Source organism: Brachycentrus maculatus, unplaced genomic scaffold, assembly GCF_059751285.1.
Source record: "Brachycentrus maculatus isolate JH-2025_06_01 unplaced genomic scaffold, ASM5975128v1 h1tg000247l, whole genome shotgun sequence".
NCBI lineage: Eukaryota > Metazoa > Arthropoda > Insecta > Trichoptera > Brachycentridae > Brachycentrus > Brachycentrus maculatus.
Window position 1 is genome coordinate 869,749 of NW_028280998.1, and position 12,384 is coordinate 882,132.

Consider the following 12,384-nt stretch of genomic DNA (forward strand, 5'->3'; position numbering starts at 1 on the left):
CATTTTTCATTTTTCTTTATCAACTTAACATCAATCATCCCAATTACTAGTTATTATTTAATAAATAGATTATCAGCACTTCCCCACTTCCTCTTCACCCCTCCCAACTCATCAATTATCTTCTGTCGTAAGATATCCTTTCTCGAAATTGGTTTCTCCACAATTAGCAAAGCATTAAAGGCCGTCAGGGGGTCCTTAAATCCGTTATGTGGCTTGAAGGACTCGTTGGCTAGAGATTCTCTGACCTGCAGGGCGTATTCTACAATATCAGACATTGTCTTCGAGTGCTGGACGGCATTTTTGTTCCGGTCAAGGTGTTCGACTTTGAATCGGGAACTGACATTCATATGAGACAGTTGCATCCTGTCTTGGAAGTCTAGCTGAAATTGATTTGGGCACCTATGGCGTGGGATCAAATCGTACTCTGTTGCAACTGTTTCCACCGTTTTGCTGTTTTCTCTAGAACTGCATTTGCAATCTTTGCTCGCGTCTGACGAAGAGTTGAAGCTATCACTACCTACGCAAGAGTTTTCAGAGTGTTTTATCGAGGAGTTATTAACTAAAACAAATTTATTTTCTAATTCAGATTTGGTATCTTTAAGGAATCTGTGACATTCAGCGCAAACTATTGTATAAGTGTTTTGGTCAGAATTGGAATGAGTCGTGTTTTTGTTCTTCCTTCCCCATTTTCTGAACATTTTTTTAGGTTTTGAATGCTCTTTTGTTGGGAGAACTTCGGGGTTGTGGTCAAACTTAGTTTCTTCTATGATCTGACGTTCGAATCTATTGGTATAGATGGCTCTCCTGAGATCGTTGTTTCTCGAGCAGGTGCAGTGAGCTGCATGGATGCAGGTCCTCGGTTTGGTCGCGTGGGTTGGTCGTCGAAAGGAGACGACCAGCGGTCTTCTCGAAATATCTCCGTCTACATATCGAAGAGACGTTTGCCTGGAGGTTCCGCCAGAGTGAGAGAGAGATTGAGATCTGGTGATAGAGATACTTCTTGGGAGCGACAAGGCAGAGTAACGCCTGGCTGGGACCCTGTTTCTTCCAGGAAAATATCTGGACAGAGTTTCCTGGAAGTGAAAAAAATAATTAGATTTTTTTACTTATTTTTTTTTATTATATGAAAACGAATTTATCCAAATTTATCTAATAATGTCAAAATTATACATTTTTACTGAAATTTGTATTACGGACATCCAATCCCAGAAATAATAGATAAAAATATTCATTCTTCCGATTTCTGACCTGACCACGCACGAGTATTTGAAATTGTTGATCACGCCAAGTTTTCCTCGGCCTAACTCTGCTTGTATTACCAACCACATTTGCTCTTTAAATTTGTTTTACTGCTTTTTATTCACTCTTTTGATTACATGCCCAAACCTTACATCTCACTACACTTATCACATCTTATCCTAGCTTTGCATCTTTTTCCTCTATCACCACTTCAACATCTGTCATACATAGTCTGAAACATTGCATTTTGACTGCTTTCTGTCTACTTTAATCCGTCTTTTACTAACTTTATGCTTTTCTATGGAATTATGTATGAAAACATAGTCGAAACATATATATCTTATTTTTAATACTGACCCTGAAAGCATTCCTAAATTTGTTGGACATGATATTGTAGAGAAGAGGGTTGATACACGTCGAGAGATAGTACAGGACTCCAGACAGGTAGGTCAGGATGTTGTAGAGGAAGATGATATCCGGCGTGATGATGGAGTGGCCGTGGATAGCCAGCAGTCGCTGTGCGTGGAAGGGCGCCCAGCAAATGAAGAATGCTACAACAACAGCAACTGGAAAAAAAGTGTAGATGTTAATGTTAAAAGTGTCAAGTCCTTACGTGATAAGTTAGAGCAAATGTGAAATTATGTCGAGGTACATAAAATGTTTTTTATTTAAATATTTTGAGGACTCCATATTTTTCATTAAATATGTTATAGATTAAAAAATAACTTAGTAGAGAAATGCTGATTGTTGAACAAAAATTTGGTCTTGGGAATGTATGGCGATACTGGATTTTACTTTATAATTCCTTATCCTAATTTAAAATGAAATTTACACGCAATGTGAACAGATTTTATTTCAAACGTCAATTAAAATAATTTTTAATTTTATCTATATTTAGATTCAAAGTATTTATTTTCTTTACTTCCTGCGTGACATTTCGGTTTCTATTTCCGCCGTTCGCATTACCACCAGAGAAACTAATTAGAACTTTCATAAAACGTGACTTGATCGTGGGTTTCTGCCTCCATACTAATTATCTATTTGGTATTTTTGAACTTTAATTGAAAAATATTTTTTGTAATTGTTAGATTGTTAGAGGATATAAATTCAACACTTGGTCAAATAATAATTGCCGACTGATATGAATATTTTTACAATAATTATTTTTTATTTTATACAAGATGTACCCGATCACGCGTTGCTGTAAAATGTATACACGAAGGTAAAATAAAGGAATGACCAGAGTTAATTCTATGAAAATTGTAAAATAGTTTCTTCTTCTTTATTTTTTTGGTTAAAATAGATAAGAAGAGTAAAAACATATGTACAAAGAACTCCACACAAGCTGGCTTGGTGTCTGTAAAAAAATCTGTTTTAATTTTTTTCCAATAAATGTACAGTTTATGTAAATTTTTGTCCGCCTCCGTAGTGTAATGGTCAGCATGCTTGCCTACCGTCCCGGGTTCGATTCCCAGGGGGGTTTAATAAATATAAGTGATTTTTTCACTCTAATATTTATTCAATATTACACTGGACTGGTACCTGAAGTGGAGGGCTGATCACCTTTCCTTCATGTGTATTCGATCGAGATAACACTGCGTTTATATGAAGCAGTGCCCTATGCACCATTGGGGTGCGGTAAGGGTTTTATTATTATGTAAAAAAAAGAAAGTTGAAATTTCTGATATTATTTAATTTATAAAAATAACTGTTAAAATTATAAGGTGCAAACAAAATAACGTTTACAGGAGATTCCCAGCATGTAAAATAATCCGGTTAGGATCTTGCGAACATTCGAATAAAGGGTCTCTGCTATATAATTTTTCCCAATTCAACCATACATGGTTCTAGTGAACTCAGCATACACGAGCAACAATATGGGTGTCTGGATATTAACAGGACTTATGACCTGTCATAGGCTGGTGAAATGACCAGTTCACACACGTGCAATATTCACCATTCTACTCATGATTAACAACCACACAACTCAATTTTTTGGATTTATATCATTAATTTCATGACGTTGTTTCGTACATATTAGTCCATAGAGCTATCTTTGGTGGATTGAGAAGGCTTTCATTTAGCAGAGACCCTTTTTTGGATGATCCCCGATATTTAAATATACTGGGAAACATATTTTGTATATTAAAAGCACTGTCAACTTTATGGTATGGTAATTAATATAAGAGTGTTTCACTGGGAAATGCCTGAAAATATAAACAAAAAAATTCATACAGCTTATAATTTGACCAATTATTTTTAGGTATAGGAGATATTTAAAAATGTAAATTCATACTTATTTTTAAATCAAAGTAACTTTATATAAATTGCTCAAGTAAATAATGATCGTAATAATAATTGGTTGCTTATTCGAGAATTTTCTATATATTTTGTGTCGATCGAGAATATCAGTTTATTTTTTTCAGTCGCTCAGTAAACTAAGCAGTTCATTAGTGAAGAAAATTTAAGACCACTTTCCTAACTGTGTCGAGAATTTCTTCTTTACGCTTTTCGCACTCTTTCTCACCCTATTTTATTTCCTTTTCTGCCTACTCTCTTTACTTTCTATTAATAGACAATTTATAATCCCTCCCTCTTTCTTCACAAACAAAGAAAGAAACTTTTTGTCTTCTGGTATTTTTCTTTCGCTCTTTGCTAATAAGGTTTTCATAAGAATAGTGATTGAAAAATACAGGATGTTTGAAAATATATATATTTTATTATATTTTGAAAGGAATAACTCGCAAAGCGTTTATTTTAGATGCTTGTCTCAAGGTAGGATAGTAAGGATAGGGAAATTCATTGTGAAGAATGCATAACAAACGCCCATACCAATTAAAAATAAATCTTTCTTAAATTCATTTTGCAATTGGCGGGAATCGAACCCGCGACGCCAGTTTCGCAGTCAAGCGTCTACCCTACTACGTCACGGCGTCTGTGGAGACTGCTTGTGAAAACTAATAGTATTTGTCATTTTTTCTTCGTATGAGTTATTATTTATTTTAGCAATATTGCCTTTTGCTTACACCCAATTTTATTATTTCTCTAAGTATTAAATAATGAACTAGTGTTTAGTCCAGAAAAAAGGACTAATATAAAACATGTTTGGGAACTAACTTAACATCATACCGCTCCCTACAGTTGTAGGCAAACAAAATTTAACACAACAACAATCTTTCTTTGTATGAATCTACACCTCTTCCACATTCATGCATCTCCTCATCAGTGGCGGTACTTCCCTAGAAGCCCAAAAGCCCGGCTTGCCTAACAACTCCAAATAAAAATGACTAAATCTAGACCAAATGATTAAAAATACATAATTAATGTATGACTATTTTTAAATTATCGCGCGCTTACATGATTATTAAACACTATGCATGCCATTATATGGTGATGGTACTTATTGGTTATGGTTAATATCTGAGGAACATATTTTACTATGGTGAACATTTTCTTTATTTCAAGGTGATGGCTATACCTTACAAAAGTTACATGTTAGCATATTTTTACAATGATTACAATACATGGTTTATATTTATAATACTTTCTGGGTGCTTACTATACTGGGAATGATATGAGGTGAAGAAATTATAGGTACACCATGTATTCACGAATGTGAAAAATAATGGGCTTGCCTTACTGGTAAACCCTAGGCACGCCACTGCTCCTCATACCGATTATTTAGGCTCCTGATCTGATCATGCCCAAGCATTTGAAATATTCGAACATGCCAAATTTTCTCCTGTCTTCTTCTGCTTCTATTACTAAACATATTTGCCTCATAAAATTATTTTTCTTCACTCATTCGATATATATGCTCAAACCATTTTAACGCACCTTTCTTAATTTTATCGATAATGCTTATCCCTGCCATGCATTTTTGCCTTATATCACTTTTCGAATATTTATACATCGAATGTATCATGTACCGTTTAGCCGCACATTTATCTGAGAGATCGAATTCTGACTGTATTCTGTTAACTTTCATCCTTTTACTGTCAAATCTAAGCTTCACTTTTCATTCATCTTTACCGTTGTCTGTTTATGCCTCTTTGCTTTATTTTTTCAGTTAAAATTTTACGTTCAACCCTGTTCTATCTTGCTTATTTTAAGCTATACACTTTGTTCATAGTTTACCGCTTTTTCCATTAATTTTTCACATTGGTTTTGTCATATTTGCTTTTTAATTTTCTGTAAAAAACGAAAGTTTGTTTAACGTAGATTTTTTTATTATTTCTTTTACCATGCTTATTTAACATTTATATTTAATATTTATATTTGATTATCTTATTTGCTTTGTAAGTATTTGTTTGTTTGTTTGTTGATGAACGCCCTTCAACGGTTTAAAAAATAAGTTGCGGGCTATCAAATTACTTTCATATCCTAGTTGTAAAGGAGAAAGTGACCACCAGAACTACCAAAGTATAAAAAGTTCAGGAGGGCCATTTAAGTCACTTTTGTTTGGCAAGAAAACATCAATGCAGTTTGTCATTTTTAACAAGTTAATATATTGTGCTTCCAAGTTTAAAATCGCTTTGGGATTTTTTCAGGGCAATATTATGCTAGTAAGATATCAAATAGTCAATGATCACGTTTTTGTAAACAAATACACTTGGTCAGTTTCTCCTGTACGACTACGATATGTGTAATATATCGCTCACTCCTTTCAAGAACGTCATAAATCAAAAAACTTGATTTTTCAGGAGTCCGTTTTTTAAGTTTAAAATAAAATACAATGTATTAAAAATAAATATCAACACTTATTGAACTTTTTACTGTGCAACAGATCTTTTTAGGTAAAACCTGAAGGTTTTTTCTCCATTTGAAAAATATTTAGTGCGTTTAAAAAAAAATAATTAAACAATACCTTTTCTTCGAAATGCAAAAACAACACTTTCTGCCCTGTAGCCGGTAAATATTAAGTTAAAAATATGCCTCTTTTGCTGGGATATAGTACATTTTCTGGGCATTCCAAAAACATGCACAACTGAAAATTGACGATTTTTGATTTATGACGTTCTTGAAAGGAGTGAGCGATATGAGATCATCTTGGGATACAATAATCGCAAATTGTATAGATTCGCTCACCTAGCATTTTCACAACGTGTTTAGTCGCCTTTGTGTGCATATTTCTAGGGTAGTTTCTTCTTCCGTCCTCGTTCTGCGTAGGGGTTGCAGTCGAAAGGGCGCTTCCGCCCATCCCCATGCTCTCCCCAGTCACGCCATCACACGGCATCACCATGGTCTGGACGGCCGAGTGACCTCCGGAGCAAGTGGGTAACCGATGCTGAAATATCAACATAGGTTTCTGAAATTTCATGAAGTTGATTTAGCATTGATATTGGTATGGAAATAAAAGGAAATTGATTTACAACATTTTGAGTGTGTCCAAATATTTGTTCACAAAATCTGGATTTTGTCCAATTACAGGAGTTATTTTCATACGATTTTTTGACATCTCAACAAAGAAGAAGAAGAATATGGAATTTTGGGCATTTACGGGGCTGACGACCGTCATAGGCTGGATTAAGTGATCACTTTACACACGTGTAGCATTCACCAATTCTTCCCATTATTGACAACCACACTACTAAAATTCTTGGAAGTTGTATATATTTGAACCAATTTAGAAACTTACGTGATTCAAGAACAAGGTTTCTTAATTGGTTCATATATATAGAACTGCCAAGAATTTGAGTAGTGTGGTAGTCAATAATGCGTAGAATTTGTGAATGTTATACGTGTGTAAAGTGATCACTTAAACCAGCCTATTACGGTCGTCAGCCCCGTAAATGCCCAGACTTCCATATTCTACTTCATCTTTGATGAGTTGTCAAAAAATAAAATGGAAATTGATGTATTTTTTAAAGTTTATTCATCCATTAAATCATTCAATCCGCCTCCGTAGTGTAATGGTCATCACGCTAGGCTACCAAATGGAGGTCCCGGGTTAAATTCCCAGGGAGGGGATCAATAAAATATAAGTGATTTTTGACTCAAATATTAATTCAATTTTACCCAGGACTGAAACTTGAAGCGGAGGGCTGATTTTTTTACCTTTTCTTCATGTGTTAACGATCAAGAAAACACTGCGGTTATATGATGCAGTGCCCTATGCACCATCAGGTGCATATACCTAAGGGTTTGAAGAAGATAAAGAAGAAACCATTTTAAGTAAAATGTGTTAAATACACATCATGTTCAGGTACGAAAATAAATTTTAAGTTTTTAATTTAACTTGGTAAATACCATTTTTCTGAGAATTTATTGTATTGTTTTAAATTTTATTGAATTGATTGTAATTGAATTATTTTCAAACACCTTAAAAATGATGCGGAATGTCTCGAAACACGTGTCTTAATATAATTAATTTAAGAAAACTACAGATGTTTTCAGCTACAGGTGTAAAGTAAAAAAATTACATTTAACCTGTAGATGAAAATATCTGTAGTTATTTGTTTTCTTTAGTCAAAACTGGTCGTGTGTATTGTCCTGACGAAGAGACGGGAAGGTCTCAAAACTGGTGGATCAAAATCTAAGTGAGTGGTTATATACCAAGATTTTCTTAAAATGTGTATTTAAGTTAATCCTCTGTAAATAATGGATTAGACGATATAAGGTATTTTTAATTGAAATTTTACCTGGAAAATACCACAATTATTAAAATCTATTGTGACACGTACTTTCATTCATTTCACATCTTTTTTAACACCGTATATTGTCTGCCTCCATAGTGTAATGATCAACACGCTCGGCTACCGTTCGGGAGGTCCCGGGTTTGATTCCCAAGGGGGGGTCAAATAAATAAAAGTGATTTTTTCACTCCAATATTTATTAAATATTATCCTGGACTGGTACCAGAAACGGAGGGCTGATCACCTTTCCTTCGTGTGTTAACATTTAACGTTTGATCAAGATAACACTGTGTTTCTATAATGTAGTGCCCTATGCACCATTGAGGTGTGGATAAGGGTTTGAATTGAATAATGCGGAATGTTCCGAAAGTGTGACAATAGATTTTTAAAAATAGTGGAATTCACCAAGTAAAACTTAAATTAAAAATGGATAGATGTTACAACAAAATGACTACCCAATCAATCAATAAAAAATGAAAGGCTTTTGTATGCTGAAGTACATTAAAGTGATGTATTCTATATTCTCTCTCTGACGTCATTTTGAAGGATTTTCATTATTACATTTTCAGCACACGTCCTTTAAACGACCAGTTACATACTTTTTATCGAACCACTTGACCTTTTTCAGAAATCATGGCCGTTTTTATGTCCGCCTCGGAATTACATATTTACGAGTGCTCCCGCGAGACTTGTAGGAAAAAAGTTGTTATTTTTGTTTCCGCTTCCGATACCTCAAGAAACAATTTTGAGCGACAACTGAAAGAAATTGTCGTGAATAAATAAGGCCGTGATTGGAGTACTTCCCATTTGGCTCTAGCGATCAATAAGTATACTAATTGCGTCTTATGACGGAGTCTTATTTACCCTTGAATAAAATACTCCCATACATTATTGATTGATTTATCTTTTTTTTCCTCTTTCACTTTTTTGCACCCTGCTTATAAATGCAAGGTCAGCTACGAGTAAGGGATTTTTACTAACTAACTAACTAACTAACCATCACGCCGCTTCCCGGGTAGGCAGAGAGCAATCGAACGCCACACCACTCTGTCTTTGCAAACATTCTTTGCCTCTTCTACATTCATGCATCTCCGACTCCTTATTACGACTCCTGACTCGGCCGCTTTCAAGTATTTGACATACCTGATTGTGCCAAGTTTTCCTCGGTCGTCCTCTGCTTCTTTTTCCAACTACATTCGCTCCATAAATTTGTTTAACCGTTCTTTCTTCACTCATACGCTCCACATGTCCAAACCATCTCAACACACCTTTCTTAATTTTATCGATAATGCTTATCTCAGCCTTACATTTTTTCCTTATTTCATCATTAGAACATCTATCAAACATCGTTTTGCCACACATTCGTCTGAGGGATCGCATTTCGACTGCATTCAGTTTGCTTTCATCCTTCTTTTGCCAACTCCATGCTTCGCTTCCATACATAGGGGTTGGAACCAGAACTCCATTGTGTACTGCCAGTTTAGCTTCCGCTGATAGATTTTTATTTGCTAAAACTGATTTTAGTGCACCATTCACTCTGTTCCCAGCATTCACTCTCCTTTCTATGTCTTTATCAATCTTTCCATCCCTAGAAAACATACTACCCAAATATATGAAATCATCTACCTAGGGATTTTTACACTTCTACTATAATGCTTTCCAGTATACATTGTGTGGGAGATTTTTTAAAAAATATTTAACATAATGATGTATCATTAAGTTAAATATAAAAATGAAACAGATGCTTAAAACCACTTGGTCATAGGCTGGTTTAAGTGATCACTTTACACAATGTAACATTAACCAATTCGTCCCATTATTGACAACCCCAATACTCAAATTCTTGGAAGTGAACAAGTATTTGGACACACAAAAAAAAAAGTGATTTTGTGAACAAGTATTTGGACACACTCAAAATGTTCCATATTTTTCTCCATTTTTGTTAACATATCAAAATTTATTCAAGAAAAAGAGATACTTTATTTAACCATACCTTTACAGACAAAATTAATATATATTTTGTTAGTCACCCTACATAAGCCTAGAGTAGTTCAAGTTGAAGAAGGTTTAGTCGTTATTAACCGTTACACAGTTGAGCCTTAAATTACGACCCCTAGGAGATTAGGTAAACATTTGTCATTTAAAAACATAAACACCGTTAATCTTTCAAGAATTTCTGCTATATTTTATACGAAGTTTCAAACTATCAAACAATTAATCTTCCAATATCTGGAGAAGGTATATAATCGTAAGTTTTCAATAATTTAGAAAGGAAACAAATTATAAATTAAATTAATAATCGATACCATTTGTACATTTTTTACATCTCAACATAGATGAAAAGAAAATTGAAGTCTGGGTATTTACAGGGCTTATGACCTGTCTTAGGCTGGTTTAGTGATCACTTTTCACACATGTTACATTCATGATTGACAGCCAGACTACCCAAATTTTTAGAACTCCTAAATGTATCATGAATCTCATGACACTGTACATATGAGTTCACTGCAGCCATCTATGGTTGGATTGGGAAATGTTTTTGGTGAGCAGAGACCCTTTTATTTGGATGAATGCAAGGTCTGAATCCAGGATTATATTTACATACTGGGAAACGCCTGAGAACATGATTTTCCATTTTTATGCAGCTTATAGCATATTTTGATTATTTAACCAGCCTATGATAGGTCATGAGCCCCGTAAATACCCAGACTACCATTATCTTCTCCATCTATGTTGAGATGTCAAAAATATAAAAATAGCTTTGTATTTGATACCGGTTGCATTATGGTACTGCGTAATATTACATTTCTTTGCATTTAATATTACATTTTAGTTTCCGGCCAAAAATATATAAGATGAGTCATTATGTATAATATTTTACAAACTTAATTTTAAATTCCTTTTTTTAATCCATCCCTTTTTTTGCACATTATATTTTCTTCCCCCCCCCTCCCCCTTATTTTATAAAATGATTTCAAATGTGTTGAATTTTTTTGTTTTTATTCAGATTTTTAAAAAAAAGTACTCAAATATTTATTAGTGAAGAGATGGTGGTCGTAAATATATTTTATAAACACGAATACATTAAACTCGGATTCTCCTTTGAAAGGGAATCTCGCATACAAACCAATTTCACCAAAAATTATTTGGCAAAAGTGTTCTAAAAATAAAATCCACAAACATTTTTTGAATTCCTTTAAAGCACAAAGTTAATAAAATATGCTTTAATGTATCGTGGCTACATTCAACAAGGCTTTTTTTAGGAGCATTTAAATATATATTTTTAATATATATATATATATATATATATATATATATATATATATATATATATATATATATATATATATATATATATATATATATATATATTTATATGTATTATTTATATATATATATATATATATAAATATATATATATATATATATATATATATATATATATATATATATATATATATATATATATATATATATATATATATATATATATATATATATATATATATATATATATATATATATATATATATATATATATATATATATATATATATATATATATATATATATATATATATATATATATATATATATATATATATATATATATATATATATATATATATATATATATATATATATATATATATATATATATATAAATATATATATATATATATATATATATATATATATATATTGGGTTGATTCAAAAGTAATGACCGTTTTTTTATGATCCCAGGTAAAAAAAAAAATTTTCATAAATTATGAATAGTATCTTCTTTTTTTATGATTCCATTGTATGAAGGATGCTTTCCCTCTACTTTCTATTCAGTTTTGGCCTGGCCAGAGTACAGTAATAACCCCTTGTATTTTTTCAAAATGTCGTTTGATAAAGTGCATTTACGTCATTGTTTACTTTATGAATTCCGTAAAGACAATACCGCGAGTGTGGCAACCAAAAACATTTGTGAAGTGTATGGAGCAGATGTCATCAAAGTTCGACAGGTACGAAGATGGTTTGCAAAATTCCGATCTGGAGATTTTTCATTCATTGATAAACCACGTACCGGGCGGCCATTGAAGTCTGATGACGACGAATTAAAAGTCATAATTGACACCAATCCACGTCTAACCATCAGGGAGATTGTGTCAATAATGGGAGTCAACCAAACAATCGCATTAAGACATTTGAAGCATATGGAAATGGTTTCGCGGTACGACGTTTGGATACCTCATCAATTGTCGGCTGCCAATTTATTGGATCGTGTTTCAACGCGCGTTGCTTTGAGTGCGAGACAAAAACGTGAACCTTTTTTGCATCGTTTGGTGACGGGAGATGAGAAATGGGTCGTGTACAACAACGTGACAAGAAAAAGACATTGGACTATAACTGGACAAGCCTCATTAACAACTTCGAAGGCCGAAATCCATAAAAAAAGTTATACTTTGTGTTTGGTGGAATAATAAGGGTATTATGTATTTTGAACTCTTGGAACACGATAAG

The 12,384-nt window shown here is 33.1% G+C and overlaps 1 protein-coding gene across 1 annotated transcript in view; it reads right to left on the reverse strand.

The window, feature by feature from the left end:
• Positions 1-53: 53 nt before the first annotated feature.
• Positions 54-12,384, reverse strand: part of LOC148306178 (uncharacterized) — a 37,771-nt gene continuing 25,440 nt past the window's right edge. The window contains exons 3-5 of the mRNA XM_088265524.1: positions 6,328-6,526; positions 1,597-1,805; positions 54-1,073 (exon numbers count right to left, since the gene is read on the reverse strand). Of these exons, the coding sequence (XP_088121650.1) occupies positions 54-1,073; positions 1,597-1,805; positions 6,328-6,526 (1,428 nt within the window). The remainder of the gene's footprint in view (positions 1,074-1,596; positions 1,806-6,327; positions 6,527-12,384) is intronic.